Raw genomic sequence first — 16,844 nt, forward strand, 5'->3', positions numbered from 1 at the left:
TCATGAAGAAGCCTTTGTGGATGAGAAGTGAAACATCTTCAAGAACCAAATCTTTTTTGCCTTTTAGTTATGCTTTCTTTGGGGATCTTTAAATACAGCCTCCCTCTCTTTTTCTGAATTAAAATGCATATATGTCACTCCCATATTTTGCTCATTTTGGAATAAAAGAGAGAGATGCCACTGTGTTGAACTGCTCGCAACAACTCACACATTCCACTTCGTAAATATTCGGATAGACTTACTTTACAACATGACTGTACAATCCACCTGTGGGTATAAGTGGAAAACAGTAGCCAGTTCCTACCATGGCCTGTAGCCTTCATCATTTGGCCACATATTTCCACTACAAACAGGTGGGCTTTGCACCAAACTAATCAAAAAATCAGAATTGGTTCCGATCGATCGTTCTAAAAAAAAAAATCAATTTCAAGGCCAAAAAACATGTATTTCACGGTCAAAAACCAGAAAATGCCCAGTTTTGAGAAAAACTTGAGTTTTGGGAGGTTCATTAGATAGAAAGGTTTGAACTTCAGACAATAAATCATTAAAAAAAAGTAGTATCTCAATCACAAAGCACATATCCATAAAATTAAATCAATGGTGAAAGGTTATCTGCACTATTTCAATTACTCTTGAAGAGCCTGTGAAAACCAAAAACCCTCGCACCTCTCTCAGTCTAAATGACGCTCATGAAAAACATTATCTTTTCTCCTCACACATCGCCTTCTCACGTTTATATTATTAGCATATTGTCGTAGGAGCTTATATCATTCATAACTCCAAGTGCCATTACCAACCCAATTTCATGTTGTTTTACAGACTCTGACTCTTTGCAAAATAAAATGCTTATCTTTACGCAGAAGGTTAGACGGGGGTGAAATGCGCCTGAGATACATACTGGCTACATCGTAGGTTTTCTATGTTTGTGTCAGGGTGGACCCCCACCCTCTTCCAATTCCACCCATCCATCTTTCAAGTAGCTGCTCACACTTGCTGGCACGCTTTCAGTGTGGTGCGCTGAAAGGATGCTGCGCGTTATCGTCGCCAATATGGCAATATTCCCACGCTAATATACTGTCCGGTAACAATAACATAGATTTAGGGTTAGAGACCATAAAGATCCGTCAATAATTTGAACTCCAATGGATGGCAGCATCAAAAGCTCTGCAAACGGACCAGATGAAGATGGAAACGGGGATGGACGTTTTGCGCTCCTCAGAGCTGGAGTTTTGGGGCTCGTTTTTCTTCTTGCAACATTTGGCAACCTTTTTTTCTTGGGCACCCTCTGGAAAAGAAGGAAAAGAAACACGAGGACCCAGCTGTTCCTCTTGCACCTGTGCTTTGCCGATCTGGTGGTGGCCTTTTTCCAAGTGTTACCGCAGTTTTCCATCGAAATTACGCACAGGTTCAGAGGGACGGACTTCCTCTGCCGCGCGGTAAAATACCTGCAGGTGGTCGGAATGTTTGCCTCCGCGTACATGATAGTAGCCATGACCATAGACAGGTACCATGCAGTGTGCACGCCCATGGTCTCCTTCTTGGAGGGCTCGTGTCGGAGGTACATCTCCATCGGCGCAGCGTGGCTCATCTCTCTCGCCTTCAGCTCTCCGCAGATCTTCATCTTCTCTCTGCAGGAGGTCGAGGTGAACCAGTACGACTGCTGGGCGACATTTATCGAGCCGTGGGGGAGCAGGATCTACATCAGCTGGATCACTCTGGCGGTCTTTGCTTTGCCAGCTGCAATTTTGCTGTACTGCCAAATGAGAATATGCATCACCATCTACTTCAACATGAGGAGGAAGGCGCTGCAGTCAGGACGCACGGGCGCCAAGGGGGTTTCCAACGCAATGCTTAAGACTGTGAAGATGACCTTTGTCATTATAATGGCATACACTCTGTGCTGGAGCCCATTTTTTGTTGTACAGTTGTGGTCTGCCTGGAGCCCCAGCAGTGCACCCACACAAGGTTGGCTCTCACACATTACTGGTCACCATAACGACATAGATAATTCAACCACCTTTCTAATGACTGGTCTGCTCAAGAGAAACTCTCATTGTACACTGAAACAAATAAATCTAAGCGCATGTAAATATAACATATTTAAATATGTGATTTTAACAATTAAAAATGAAGTTTCTTGCTTTAACTGAATACATCTAGTTTTGAACTTAATGTGCATTTGTTCAAAAAACAAGACATTGTGCATTTTTTCCTTAACAAGCAGTATTTATGTAATCCAAGGCAATCTTTTCATTTACACACAAACAACAGGCAATGATCTTGTTGTATTTACTTTTCCTTTAACAATTTTAATCTATTGGGCAGATTGACCAACGTTTTAGATGAAACATGCTTTATTTGTTTAAGTAGAACCACAGTAAAAAATATCTTGCTTGTAAGGTTTCTTTTTTCCAGACAAAGTTCTGACTTCTTACCTTCCGTTCTGTTTATTATCTGAAGACATAATGAACACAATACAACAATATCTTGCTTGATTTACTTTTAAAAAATTAAGGCAACTTTTTCGCATGAGATTTTTATGTAGATAAAGAAAGACTAGTCTTTGTATAAACTACTTCATTTTTAATATGTACAAAATTCACTTGCAAGTAAAGTCAACTAAATCTTTGCAGGTAAAGTCAACTTAATTTTGATAAATAAAGTAAATTTAACACAATTAAGTTGACTGTACTTGCAAAATGTATTATTTACATACAAAAAATGAAGTAGTTTATACAAAGACTAGTCTTTCTTGATCTACATAATAATCTCATGCAAAAAGTTGACTTATTTTTTTTAAGTAGATCAAGCAATATTTGTATCAATGTAGTCTTGAACCTGACTCTCATAACACATTTCTCTGTTGTTATTTTTTTCTCTCTCCAAGGTCCAGTATTTGCCATCATCATGCTGCTGGCAAGTCTCAACAGCTGCACCAACCCCTGGATATATCTGTATTACAGCTGAAAATTATGCTATTCCGGGAAAAAAAGAATAACTCAGACTGCAGTTGTCTGGGAAAGATATTTATGGCTGAAAATCTCTATTAGGAACATTGAAATTACAAATTGATTTGTGAACCTGCTGAGACAGATTTTTGTTTGTTCTTTGAGAGAAGTCATCTCCACTTCAGCGACACCATTCGTGACAAACCTAACAAGCATTGTACACAGAAGGAAGGTATAGATTTGTTGTGGTTGTGGGAGGATGGATCGCTTTTGTGAAACAAACTGAGGCACAAAACAAATGCAAAAATGTTCCGGTGTGGTTAGCTCTTCCACGGGCGTCACGCTGATTGCACACAGAGCAAAGTACTGTTGTGGATGATTGTGAGACGGAAGACTACAATCAAGTCACCAAACACCCATTCTTATTCAAAGGACAATCATGTAGAAAAAAAGGAACACTGGGGAACTGGCAGTTCAATGCTATAAATCTAAGCTGTAAAAGTTTACCTGCAGGTTTAGCAGCAAAATCTCTAAAAGAGATTTAAATTAGGACTCATTTAAGTTCTACTTTTCTCAACCACACTTTCATCTTGTGTGTTTTTCTGTTTTCTTTATTTTCTTTATTCTTTTGGTTGAAGAGGCAGCAAAGCAGCCTCAGATCATGATAAAACCTCAGCCGTGTTTTACTGTCAGCAAAGTGTTTCATCAACTCAGAAGAAGCTCATGTGGGGCATTTCTCAACTTATATACATGTTTTTTCTCTATTAATGTAATATTATCCCAGAAGGATTGCATATTTATCTCTGAAACATCTTGAAAAACTTCTAAAAAATATGTCTAAATGGGTGGAACAACATCTTTCTCTATTGTTTGTAGAGTTTGTGAGTAATCTCTTTATGGATGATGATGGAGATGATGATTGAATTTAACTGAACTGATTAATACTTTATTAATCCCCAAATGGAAAAAGAGAAATCGGCTTGTTTTACATCTCCAGAAATTGCTGTGTGTTGTGGGGTTTTGGTCTTAGTACTACGACAATAACTGAGTTGATGATGTCACTTTCTCAGTGAGACAGAAACTTGCAGCCAGAAGTGTAATATGTAGGGTGCATAGACTGCTGATCTCTTTGCAGTCTAAGTCTGGGTATATGAAAGGTGGGCAGAGGGGCGCTGAATCACAAACCATTTCCTGATGAAGCTCATACTACTTTATTCCCAACAGCCGTGCTTTGTCTTCATCAGCGCTCCAAGCTTTTCCCTTTTATGTGCTCGTGATCTCACATTCTCCATGACCAACCAATGAATAAATACTTTAAATGTCCTCTTCCTCCCCGTGTTCCTCCTTCTCCGCTTCCTCGGTGTCTCATCGTTCAACCGACTGGATTTATTTAGATTTGAAAAACTCAATTTGCTGCTCCTATGTGTAAACAACTGTTGAAAAGTGTCAAAATAACAAAGAGAAAACTTCACAGCAGAAGAGCATCTCGTCCAGTGTCCAATGTTTTTAATGGGGATAAATGTCACAACGACACAAAGAAAGTCACATTACCAGAGCTACTGTAACAGGCGGCCTCAAGTGCAGCACTGATGGTAACGGTGATGATGGTCGCGTTTCTGATGCCGCCACACAACTTACCTTCACGGCTGTGAGAAAAAAAAGTGCAACCACCTTCTTTGGATCATACAGCTTTCCACTGTCGACAGATTAAGACCTGGTGCAGTATCATGCATGCAGTTAAATATATGAAAAATGATTTCACCTTTGGGGGTGGTGATATTTCAGAAGCTCACACTTGAAACTTTATGATAAAAGTTTATTTTCTTGTGACATTTATGTGAGTTCGGAGTTCATCACTGCACTAATTAACTAGACAAAATGAGAAATACAGCAACCGTTAGTCTTCATTAACTTTGCTCATTTTAAATAGTTCTCCATTGCAGAATCTTTTAATACAGATTGTAACAATAATTTTCAAGGATATAAATAACCAACTGCTTTAATATAGTCCTACGGGTACACTGGTTGGGTCTTCTCTGAGACATTTCTGAGCAATTTAACCCATCAGCTCTCCTGAAGCCTTGTGTCATTATTTGTCTCGGAAATGCATCCTCCTGTTACCGTTCCCCTCAAAGGAAAACACTCCGGAGGTTGAAGTTGTGTGTCACAAACCCTTTTCACATGTTCAATCAAGCATTATGTTATTACCTTTAAATCAGTTTAATGCAGCGTATCTCCAACATGGGAGCAAGAACAGATGCCGCTGAGAATAAAAGCGTCAAATTAAACATCATTGTGTGTGTTCTCAGAAGCAAAAACGCCATTACACCAGCATCATTAATATTAACTCTGCTTAATATTGCTACATTTTGAGAAAAACATATTTTCCTTTTGTTTCAATCACTGACATCTATGCTTGTTTCTGTTTTCATCACAGGTTGAAGTCCAAGATAAAATATTTCAGGAGCGTGATGATCCACACAGCTTCCCTGGCTGTGTTGAGACAGCCTGTGGCATTTCGTTTTTCTTTTATTCTGGAAATAAGATTAGGTATCTCACAGAACCAAAATAGAATGGTGACTAAGTCGAGGCCTGAGGGCAGAGAGGTGGGAGACAAATCCAGCTGAGGGTTTGTTGTCATGCTGTTGTGAGGTTTAAAATGACACGGTCCAGAGAGAGAGTGACAGAGAGGGAGAGAGGGAGAGAAAAGACCTCTGAGATGCACATGTAGCAAGAATTGTTGCAGAAGTTCAATTTAGGTTTTTTTTAAACACCACGGACAGCATGGCAGAGGAGGCTAAAACACTCAATAAAGTAATGACCCAAGAGAAAACGAACAGGACCAGTAAAGAGGTCAAACAAGAGTCAATCTTAGACAGTGTTGTGAAAGTGACTCAACCCGACCGATAGGGGGAGCCGCTGAGTTCAGATGGTAAAAGTTCTATTTTTAATGTGTTAAAAATAACAGTGGGTGTCTCTGGTAGAGTGGGCAGAGTGGGGGAAGTCTTTATCCGCTGCAGGGAACTGCGAAAGGAGAAAAAATCTTGGGCACCTTCTAATATTGCCTCATCATTTTTTCAAGGGCATTTATTTTAGAGAATTGAGTTTACCATTTAGTAGAATCCATTATCTGCATTACATTTGAACCAATCTACTGTAATGTCCCCTGTTCCACTTGATTCAACAAAAATGCTAATTATGGCATTGGAGTGGGATTCTTTTGACAAAGTTCTCCCAGTGCCAACGCTTAGACTTTTTTCAATGATTTACTTAGTCTACAATGATTTACTAAGTCTTACTTATAGATGCCATGAAAAGTTGGATCAGAGTACACTGAACAAATTGCTTGTTAGATGATTTCTCCATCAAGATCTTATATTTATATATACCGTATCTATATATATATATCTATATCTATATATATATATATATATATATATATATATATATATATATATATATATACCATTACAGATCCTAATTAATAAATCGCTCACTTTTTTGATCAGTTGACAGCACTATATATATATATATATATATATATATATATATATATATATATATATACTGTATATATATATATATACTGTAAGTACATGTGTTGTGCAATAGAACATATCCTTGCTAGATTTACACCTTTTAAACCTTATCCAGGTTCTACTAAGTGCGTTAAATTTAGCCTTTCACACTAGAAGGCTTTTATTTTCTATTCACTCAATATTTGCAACACCTTGATGAGCACGTTGGGGGGGTTCACAGCTTAGTGTCCTGCTCGAGGACAATTCTGCACGTGAGGATCCGGGGATCGATGCACCAGCCTTCCTGCTAGAAGGCACCCGATTACCCCCTGAGCCTCCACAGGGAAAAAAAATGAAGGTCTTCTGCAGTCAATCAAGCTTTCATTTGCCTCTGTGAGCTGCTATCTGGAGGTTCTCTCGGCCTTGAAAACCTCACCTTGATCACGCCTGTCAACCTCCCATTTCCTAATCGAGTTACAAATTGAGGAAGCAGCTGTCTGAAAACACTTTGCTACCTGCTTACAGCCTCTTTCAGCTTCGTGGTCATCAATTATTTAAATCTTCCAAGCATATAGCAGCTGCTTCAGAGAGCCACTTGGCTGTCGGTTGCAGGGATGAAATTGGACAGGTTAACACTTTTACTACACCTGGATATGAGAGCCTGGTAAAAGGTGTTCAAGGCCTAAAATATCTTGGGATGCATCATCCTTTGCATGACTTTTAGCTCGCACACAGTGTAAAATGAATATGCATCAATGTTAAACTATGAAAAATGTTTCATTCCAAAACATCTGCATGTTTTTTGCATGCCAATGCAGTCATAAAGCTATGTAGTAAAAAGCCAATGTTGCATTAATTTCCTTAAACTGAGTTAACAAAAAAGCTCCTCAGAAAAACATAAAATATTTAAATGGCAGGTTGGTCTGAGTTTTCAATGTATTAATAAGAATAAGCCACTGAAGGCCATTCAGTGCTATTAAAATATAAAATGAAAGAAAATGTGAAATATCAGTTGCAAATGCCAACCGAGCAGTTAGTATCATAAATCAATAAGAATTTATTCATATTAATATGGTATCACAAAACATGTAAAAGAATAGTAACAACATATTTACAGCACCATTCATAAATTATGAAATAAACAGCTAAAAGTAATGATTTATATTTCAACTGCGACTTAATATTTTATTAAGTGCAAGAAAGAGAAACTTTGGCAAGTATGTTGTTTGGAGATGTTTTGGAGACTTTTTTCGTAAACAGCAGGGGATTGTTGTTCCCTCATACATCTGAAGAATGACTATGCGGGGCCTCGTCATCGTGTAATAGCTCAGTTATCGTGTAATAGCTCCTTATGACTCCCATGTTGGGGACTGTTGTCACAATGAAGAGTTAAAACTTAGGACCTTTCAGGTCTAAACTGATTAAAGTTTTTCAAACACTGCAAATGAATAAAGAAGCCACTGGAAAGCAACACTCCTGAACACATGAATCAACTGAGTTTTGTAAACTCAAACAGTTTGTGCAGCTGTGATTTAAATAAATTAGTAGTTACAATACATGCACATCCACAGTATATTTTCTACAAATCAGAGCATAATAGATGATATATGATCTTCTAAAGCTTTCTGCTTCTCTTTAAAAATAGCGCTGTCCCTCTTCAGGAGGGCTATCTCGTTCTCCAGGGCGTGGATTTTAGTCACAGTCTTCTCTTCCCTGCGATCCAGTTCCAAGATCTTCCCATGCAAACCCAAGATCCGGTTCCACAGCTGATCTCTGTCAGTGTCCGGTCTGCAGTATGAGTGCTCATAAACAGAAATGTGCTCCGCATAAGTGGGTTCCCTCACCTCAAGAAAACACCCAGTAGGTTTTTCCTTGACCAGTTCCACAGGGAGGAAGTGAAAAGTCTGGTCTCCTGTTGCGTGAAGGGCAGCTGCATCCACATTTGCTTCTCCGTCCGTGAACACGCCCTGTGTCCCAAAGCACAACGTGGCAACGGCTGGTTCAGCTTTCTCTTCAGCGTGGAGTTTGTTATACACCGGGGAGGATGTCCTTGTTATTCCACTGTCCCCTGTTACCTCTGTATTTTGGATCTCTGGGGGACTTGTTTGACGAGTGATGCAAGTTTCTGGCACCAAAGGGATTTCAATCTCTAGCACTGATTTTTCTGCAACGACATTGTTTTCTGCAGCTTTTTGGGTTGCTTTGCAAGCTTTCCTCAAGATGAGAGGCCTTTCACTGGGATGAGACCCAAATCCTTCTGGCTCAGCGTTTGTCTCAGTAGTGCTGGTTTGGCTCTTGGGGCTCCTTGGGGCTCGGCTGATGGTCATTTTTTTCTCACCATCCTACAGAAAAAGAAAAGGACATGGAGACACAGTTATTTCACAAACTTAATGTCTTCAACTGAGCTACACTTGAGAAGAATACTACATTAAAGAGGTCAAATCTGGGTAATACAAGATGATACACAGTGCTCTTTATATTTAAAGGGGACCTGAAAATCACGTTTTTTCTTGCTTTAACATATATAAAGTGGTCTCCCCTCAGCCTGCCAACTCAGAGAAGGAGGAAAGCAACCAAATTATGCAGTGTCTGTACAGCCGCCCGGATGAGCCGTCTAGTGTCATGTGACTTCTACTAAACACCGTGTCCTAACTGCATGCGAGTGTCCGACTATCGCGTAGCACTGCGTGACATCGGACGCTCTCTGTCCATCTCCCTCCAGCAGCTGCCACTTTATTGAGGTTTTTGTAGTGAAATGACGAGGTATCATAGAGATAACTTCTCATTTCAACTAACTGGATCAGCCGTTCCTCATCCGTGACTGTTTCCTACAGCGCTTTCAATCGGCTTTCAACGCAAGCGGCAGGAAGAAAATATGGCCCTTTTGCACTGGTCCCGCTTCACCTCGGTTCTACCCGCCACAGCCCCGTCTTGCCCTTTTGCACTAGGGCTGAGACGGGTAGAGCCGCTCCAAGCCGATACTATTTCTGTAACCATTCGAGCGAGGTTCTATCCGGACTGAACCGGGACTATTTCTGAGGTCACCACCCTCCTCGCCACCGATTGGTCTGGGGGCGGGGCCGTCAGACGTTTGAATCAGGAAGCGGGAGTCAGCGCGAGAGCGACTTGCGGCGATTTTATTATAAAGCGCAAAACGTCTGTTTGGTGATCCAACTCTGAGGTGCAGATGTTCATAAACTTGGGGGCTGTCGAGAGAATTAAAAAAGGGATGTAGACGGGCTGTTTTACTCTCAGCCGCTCGCGGCTCCAGCTGATTTCTGATCAGCGCCGACATGAACAAAGCGGTTGCGCAATCGAGTACGTCACAGCAGCTTCACCCCAACCTGCCCACTTCTCCCCTGGCTGTGGAAAAACAAACGGGTAGAGGCGGGTAGAGCCGGGTAGAGGCGTGACGAGCCGAGTCGGGCTCAGTAAGTCCTAGTGCAAAAGTGCCAATAGAAGCCTGCACCCGACAAATGTTCAGCTCAAAATGGCGCGCTGCGTCGCTCGCGGCCAGTTAGGACAGTCCAATAGAAAATAAAGCAATGGAATTGATTTTGTCGCTGACGCTCGCATCGCATGCAGTTAGGACACGGTTTAATAGTGTACGCAGCCGGCTGCTCTTCTGCCCAGAGCGATGCTTTGTGCCCTCCCCTGATACATGTCATTCAGGCAGCCAATCAGCACAGAGCCTCATTATCATAGCTGATAAAGACATGGTTAGAGGCTGGATTTCTAATTTATTTAACAAAAACAATCAAAAGCTTGTTTTTAAGACATTCAAGGCCTGTTTAAAATAGATATCACATGCCATAATAGGTCCCCTTTAATGTCTTCAACTGAGCTACACTTGAGAAGAATACTACAAACATTAAAGAGGTAAAATCTGGCCAATACAAGATGATAGTGCTCTTTATATTTAAATGGATATCAAGGAAATGCTGCAGGAGAGCTACATACATCATCAGGTGCAGGAAAGATGGTGGGGATGGCTGTATTCTTCAGGTAGCGGATGCCCCATCTGATGTCAAAGCAGTCGTCTGTGAAATGCTCGCTGCACACACACTGATGCCGACTTGGGGTCCACTCTTCCCTCTGTATGTTGTCCACCCACTTCTGAAGTCTCCCCTTGTCTGGGATGGGAAACCTTTGCAGGAACATGAATATGTTACTGTTTAAACCCCTGCTGAGGATGACTGTCATTTGAATGCATTAGTAAAATCATCTTTAGCTCACTTCCATTATCCCTGTAAAGTACATGACGCTATCTTCTAATGTTTATATAATCGCCATTAGAAACTAGTAATGAAGAGGAAAAAAGATCATGGAAAAAAGAAAAACAACTGATCACGAAGTTGTGACAGATGTAACAAAATTGAAAGCATACGGGTAGAAGCTAACTCTCTTGTTGTTTTGTCTCGATGCAGCCCCTCCACGGTTCCGGCAACCTTTCACAGCACAGTACCGTGGCATGTTAAGAGTGAAACTACATATAAGCCACTCGGAAAGACACGTTTTCTAATACTATGTTTTGAAAACCGTGTACAGTGTAGTAGAAAACACGCATCAGCTCCGCAGCGACCACTTCCGGGTTATGCTGCAGAGGAGCGGCGGGACTTATCTTGTCCGAAATAGAAATAGAAATGCAAATATATTTTATTCCTTTTTTCCAAATATTTTGTATACTTTTGTATAGAGGAAATGTGTTGGGTTTTTTTTTTACAGTCTATTGGTGAAACAGTAGCATGTTAGAGCTGTATATATCTATATATATACATATATATCTATATCTGTCAAGTTTTGGATTTAAAAATACGGGAAATTTTCCAACAACCGAGGTCCATTATCTTACATTATAAAACAGATTTACGAGAAATGTAAAATAACTACCCATCAATCACTTAGAACTACAATTATGTGCTCAGAATCTGATAGTTCTACCTTCGTTGAAACTGAAATGCTGTGGACATTCCTATGTAGGCTATGTAATTCCTATAATAGAGCCTGAATTAAAACACAAAAGGTGAATTAAAGCACATTTATTGATTTTAAATATTTTCAGTTTATAGTTTATTGTCTTCAGGTGAAACATTTACATTTTCTTTTAATTTGTCATTTTCATTCATGTGGCTCTCTGGTATTCACTGACTGACATCAGTCCTTCCCCCGTGACAGACACTAACATCTTTCAGAACAGGTAACTGAGCCACATCCTGCTCCTCTTTAGGAAAGTAAATTCGGTTTCCCATTTTTAGAGACATTTACACAAAGTCTTTACTTTTTTGGAGCAGAAACGTCTTCACTCTTGTTACATCCATCCATCTCTGATTTGTTGTTCCGAGTTTGTTCCATGGTTTGTTCCCGTTGTCGCCACTAACCTCGCGAGAACTGCCACCCAGGCTACAGCAGGAGGCAGTTGTCGCGAGATTAGTGACAATTTATATTATAAAACTGTAAATTTACGGGGAAAATACTGATACGTGAGGACGGCGGGAAAGAGGGGTCAAATCCCAACCAAAACGGGAGACTTGACAGGTATGTTTTAGAGATGTGATGCATCTCTTAAAATGCATTCTTAAAAGAACAGCCAAAAATGCATTAATATAATTAAAATACAACAAGTAAGGACGGTCGAAAACCTTTTACTGATATATTTTTAATAAGAAATGATTTTTTTATGTCACATAATAAATTACACCCTTTAAACATCTTAAAATACAGTTTGTGCATCAGTCTGATCTCCAATAAAACGAATACGGAAGTACGCAGAATCACTCTCTTGCCTCGTCTGTGTTTATTTGATCTTTACCCCCAATTCTCCACGTGCGCATGTTTTGGACCAATCACAGCCCTCGGAGTCACCGTGCCGGCCAGCGGACCAATCACGTTGAGAGTCGTGGTGTTCCTGCTCAGGAATGTGTGTCGTCACCGCTGCTGAGTTTCACTTCTCCTCATCAGCTGGAGCTGCTGGCGGCTGACAGGGAAGCACCAAGGGTTGTGAGTCGTCTCTTCTGCAGGTAATACCTCATAGAGTACCCCAGAGAGTAACTTTACATAACAGCACGCTGTTTTTCTTATTTAATCTGAGTCTTATCTGCTTACCTTGCAGCCCAAAGGGTGTGAAACTGCCAGAATGGCCACAGTGCAGTCGATGCTGCTGTTAGCGGTGCACGTCATGCTGATCTCGGAGTTCATCCTGGCGAAAAGAGACTACTACGACATCCTGGGGCTTCCCAGAGACGCCACTGACCGGCAGATCAAAAAGGCCTTCCACAAGCTGGCCCTGCAGTACCATCCCGACCGGAACAGGGAGCCGGGGGCAGAGGCCAAGTTCAGAGAGATAGCAGAGGGTGAGTGACTGAATAAAGATATACGGGCTGGAGGAAGTACTGCACATATTTATGCATGTAGAACTTGCAGTCTGAATGCATTAAGTATCTGTCAGGAACTAAAAAGTATATTCTTGTTTCCTTTTCCTGTCAACTGTTATGCAAGCTACAAATTCAATTTACATTAGAACATAGTGACTGCTCGCTGTTGTTGTAGAAAAAGTTAACACAATTTAAAGGGGACCTATTATGAAAAACACGTTTTCTCTTGTTTTAACATGTATAAAGTGGTGTCCCCTCAGCCTGACAACTCAGAGAAGGAGGAAAGCAACCAGATTCTGCAGTGTCTGTACAGCCGCCCGGATGAGCCGTCCAGTGTGATGTGGCTTCTACGAGCCAATAAGATTCTGTTCACGTCGTTACGTAACCAAAATGCGATTTACATAGGTTGGCCTCCGATGCGTGAAACCACGCCCACAACTAACTCCGTCGGCCGGAGCTTCTGCCATTTTTTCGTAGCGGTGTATCGCGCCATTCAGGCAGCCAAATTAGCACAGAGCCTCATTATCATAGCCCCGCCCACTCAGAATCCTGCATAGATAATGAGGTTAGAGAATGGGATGATAAAGACATGGTTAGAGGCTGAATTTCTAATTTATTTAGCAAAAACAATCAAAATCTTGTTTTTAGGACATCCAATGCCTGTTTAAAATAGGTATTAGATGCCATAATAGGTCCCCTTTAATCTTTTGCATACCTTATTGACGATGAACAAATCCTCCCTCTTCACCACTCCTTGGTCAATCATAGCATGGATTCCTACACCAACTTCTTCCTCATTCTGGTACATGAAAGCCCCATTTATGTGCCTGTATCCAGAGCTTATAGCCACCTTCACAGCTTCACCAACCTTTCCAGTTTCTGTTAGAGAATGGGATGATAAAGACATGGTTTAGAGGCTGAATTTCAAATTTATTTAGCAAAAACAATCAAAAGCTTGTTTTTAACACATTCAAGGCCTGTTTAAAATAGGTATTAGATGCCATAATAGGTCCCCTTTAAACTTGCATAAAATAATAAATAACTTTATTTATCTGTTAGGAACTTTGTTTGTGTAAAAGCATCATTGCGTGTACAGTTAACATAATGTAACAGGACAATACAAAAACAAACCACACAATCAATGTAAAGCAACATCCATTGGGCAATCACAAGCACTGCTTAGACTTAGATGCTGTAAACCATAGCATATATAAGATAAGAGAGAACAAAGAGATAAAAATAAGTCCCCCATTAAGTGCATAATATATACAATGATTTTAAAAATGTGTTTAAAAGCGGGTACAAAGAAAAAAATAGGTAAATCAGCTATTTGAGTGTGATGGATGAGGGAACAAAGCTTGACATGGCTGTTTGTCCTGAATGTTAGTGATCTGTATCTGTGACCTGAGGGGAAGAGCTTATACTGACTGTAGAGTGAGTGTGTGATGTCTGAGGCTACTTGTTGTCCCTTTCGTTTAGTCCTTCTGTTATAGATGCCGATCAGTGATTCCTGCTTCTGTCCAATTATTTTACTGCTCAATGTAATAATTTTGTTTAACGGATTGCGGTGAATGTTAGATAAAGATCAGAAACAAGCTGTTATGTTGAAAGTAGGGCTGGGCGATATATCGAGATTTTAATATATATCGATATATTTTCAAACGCGATATGGTACGAGACAATATCGTTTATATCGATTTGAAAAAAAAAAAAAAAAAAAATTGATATAGTTTATTTTGTGACAAATTGACTTGAATGTTTTATTTGAGATTTGCACAAATGTTTTGTTATTTGCACAACTATCAACCTCAGTTGAAAAGTCTGCCTGTTACTGTCTACACTGTATTAATTGTACAGTGTATTTTAATTTAATTAGTATGCAGGAAAGGGATATTTGTTTTATTTTATTCAAGAAGCATTTTTATTCTATATATGCAGGAAGTTTATTTTTATTTCATTTGTTTTATACATTTTGATATTGTGCAGACCTCTGTTAATAAATGTACCTGGCATTTGACACGAGGCATTGTATTAAAACTGACTGTTTTTTTAAGGGTTTGCCTCAGAAAAAAATGAAGCTAACAGAGATGCTATGCTATAATGCTTTGGGGGAAACCCCAATTATGGCACAGAAAAAATATCGAGATATATATATTGAATATCGCCATTCAGCTAGAAAATATCGAGATATGACTTTTGGTCCATATCGCCCAGCCCTAGTTGAAAGTTAAAACTGATTCAATGAAACACTTGTAAAATGCTGTCTGGACTGATTGATGGACTTGAAGTTTAAAAATAAAATGTGCTTCTTTCAGCGTATGAGACGCTGTCAGACGATAAGAAGAGGCAACACTATGACCGGTTTGGCCATGACGCCTCAACCGGGGAGAGCAGCGGAGGAGGAGGAGGCGGCGGTGGGGACTATAACTTCAGACAGCACTTCCACTCCTTCAACTTTGATGACATTTTCAAAGACCATTTTGGTCACCACGAACAGCAGCAGCACCACCACTTTCACTCCCACCATCAGGCTCACCAAAAGAGGCACTTTGACAGCCACTTCCAGGCTCACCGGGAGGCGGCCAACAGGCAGAGGAGGGCGTTCGAGCAGGGGGACTTGGGCGGAGGACTCTTTGATGACATGTTTGAGGACTTGGAGAAGATGTTCTCCTTTAACACGCACACTTCCAGGACTGACGGCAGATTTCAGGGCGCGGGGAAGCAGCACTGCAGGACGGTGACTCAGCGGAGGGGGAACATGGTGACCACCTTCACCGACTGCTCCTGAGGCCGGAAGAAACGGGAAATCACACTTCACGGGGCAGCCACTTTACACACTGCAGGGTTTTTAGTTGTGGTTCTGAAACTGACTGCTAACTTACCACTCGGTGGACGACATCTGGGACCTCGAACGGGTTGACGCGAGTTAACAAGAATAGCAAAATGATTTAATATTTTTTTTGTGTGTGTGACTTTTCGTAATTATCTGTATACTCATCTTTCAACAAATATCCAAGCTAGTTTGATAAATGACTGCTTTCAAGCAATAACTTAATATTATTGCTTATAAGTCTTAGGATCATTCAGATACCTCTCTTTGGTTTAGCTCTCCTAGTTCACGTTGTTTATTTGGGGTGGTACAATCTGATACTCAGGTGTGGCCTGTGGTTTAAAAAAAAACAGCAGTTTATTACTTCTTCATTTTAGGGCATTGAGGCAATAAGAGCTGTTGGAAACAACCATTATGATATTGTGAGAGCTTCATTCTGAACCAATTTAGGCCATACTGTTTTTGTTCTATCAAAGCCAAGATTTGCTTTTGCACATTTGTATAATTTCTTTAGATTTAAATGTCAATGAATTTGACAGCTGTTGCATAACATTGTGCTGCAGTTGCCTCACATGGTAGAAGAATATTGTGCAGGTTGACCATCATCAACTGTTACCTCATTTTTAGTTGCTTCAGACAGAGTTGCATCTACCTTCACCGAGTCAGGGCCGGAAATCAACATCAGTCCCATGACAAATACTAGCAAGCATGTTTTGTCACTCAGCTGTTTTACAAGCAGCTGTTGTGAATATTTAAAAGAAAAAAAGGAACTGAGTTCCTTTGCCAGTCAAGCTGAATGGTCTGGTCTGAAAAGTTAAGTTTCCCAAACTGATGACTGTGCAATATTTAGCACCTTTGCTCTTTACGTTGCCTATATTTCAACGAGAGTGCTGTGCAAATGCTATCGTCTAATGCCTGCACTTCGTGTGGTGTGTTTGTGTGTGCAGAGTGCTGATTGAATGTTTGAGTGATAAAAGTATTACAAAAGCAAGTATCTGTGAGGTGATTTTTTTTTTTTTTTTTTTTAATCTTCTTTGACAAAGGTTTTGGCCCCATGATGTGATTTCTGATTGTTTGATAGTAATTCAGCATGTTTAAATGTCTTAGGCCCGGTTTCACAGACAAGGCTTATATCAAGCCAGGAGTAGGCCTAAGTCAGACTAGTAAAGCTAGGTCA

At 40.4% G+C, this 16,844-nt stretch overlaps 3 protein-coding genes across 4 annotated transcripts; 2 read left to right on the top strand and 1 right to left on the bottom strand.

Annotated features, from left to right (window-relative positions):
* Window positions 1-1,142: 1,142 nt before the first annotated feature.
* Window positions 1,143-2,967, top strand: avpr2l (arginine vasopressin receptor 2, like). The gene is made up of 2 exons (XM_061715276.1): window positions 1,143-1,965; window positions 2,888-2,967. The coding sequence occupies exons 1-2, from the start codon at window positions 1,143-1,145 to the stop codon at window positions 2,965-2,967; spliced, it is 903 nt and encodes a 300-aa protein (XP_061571260.1).
* Window positions 2,968-7,559: 4,592 nt separating this feature from the next.
* LOC133424035 (THAP domain-containing protein 5-like) lies at window positions 7,560-11,045 on the bottom strand. 2 transcript variants are annotated; one of them, XM_061714408.1, is made up of 3 exons: window positions 10,854-11,045; window positions 10,427-10,613; window positions 7,560-8,808 (listed from the first exon to the last, which is right to left on the bottom strand). In XM_061714408.1, exons 1-3 carry the CDS (start codon window positions 10,937-10,939, stop codon window positions 8,053-8,055), a joined length of 1,029 nt encoding a protein of 342 aa, XP_061570392.1. In that variant the 5' UTR covers window positions 10,940-11,045; the 3' UTR covers window positions 7,560-8,052. The 2 variants fall into 2 exon arrangements, with proteins under 2 accessions (XP_061570392.1, XP_061570393.1); XM_061714409.1 differs by having other exon boundaries at window positions 10,427-10,765; window positions 10,854-10,927.
* A 1,365-nt stretch (window positions 11,046-12,410) lies between these two features.
* On the top strand, window positions 12,411-16,686 carry LOC133424036 (dnaJ homolog subfamily B member 9-like). Its single transcript, XM_061714410.1, has 3 exons — window positions 12,411-12,483; window positions 12,576-12,816; window positions 15,153-16,686. The coding sequence occupies exons 2-3, from the start codon at window positions 12,600-12,602 to the stop codon at window positions 15,623-15,625; spliced, it is 690 nt and encodes a 229-aa protein (XP_061570394.1). The 5' UTR covers window positions 12,411-12,483; window positions 12,576-12,599; the 3' UTR covers window positions 15,626-16,686.
* Window positions 16,687-16,844: the final 158 nt, after the last annotated feature.

This window comes from Cololabis saira, chromosome 23, assembly GCF_033807715.1.
Source record: "Cololabis saira isolate AMF1-May2022 chromosome 23, fColSai1.1, whole genome shotgun sequence".
Lineage (NCBI taxonomy): Eukaryota > Metazoa > Chordata > Actinopteri > Beloniformes > Belonidae > Cololabis > Cololabis saira.

What these genes read in the sequence shown, in the direction of transcription:
- LOC133424036 (XM_061714410.1), top strand. Translation starts at nt 12,600, where the DNA reads ATGGCCACAGTGCAGTCGATGCTGCTGTTAGCGGTGCACGTCATGCTG. An exon ending in GTTCAGAGAGATAGCAGAGG is followed by an intron (nt 12,817 to 15,152) that starts GTGAGTGACTGA and finishes TGCTTCTTTCAG; the next exon opens with CGTATGAGACGCTGTCAGAC.
- LOC133424035 (XM_061714408.1), bottom strand. Translation starts at nt 10,939, where the DNA reads ATGCCACGGTACTGTGCTGTGAAAGGTTGCCGGAACCGTGGAGGGGCT. An exon ending in AAGAGAGTTAGCTTCTACCC is followed by an intron (nt 10,614 to 10,853) that starts GTATGCTTTCAA and finishes GTTCCTGCAAAG; the next exon opens with GTTTCCCATCCCAGACAAGG. An exon ending in TCTTTCCTGCACCTGATGAT is followed by an intron (nt 8,809 to 10,426) that starts GTATGTAGCTCT and finishes CTTTTTCTGTAG; the next exon opens with GATGGTGAGAAAAAAATGAC.
- avpr2l (XM_061715276.1), top strand. Translation starts at nt 1,143, where the DNA reads ATGGATGGCAGCATCAAAAGCTCTGCAAACGGACCAGATGAAGATGGA. An exon ending in CAGCAGTGCACCCACACAAG is followed by an intron (nt 1,966 to 2,887) that starts GTTGGCTCTCAC and finishes TCTCTCTCCAAG; the next exon opens with GTCCAGTATTTGCCATCATC.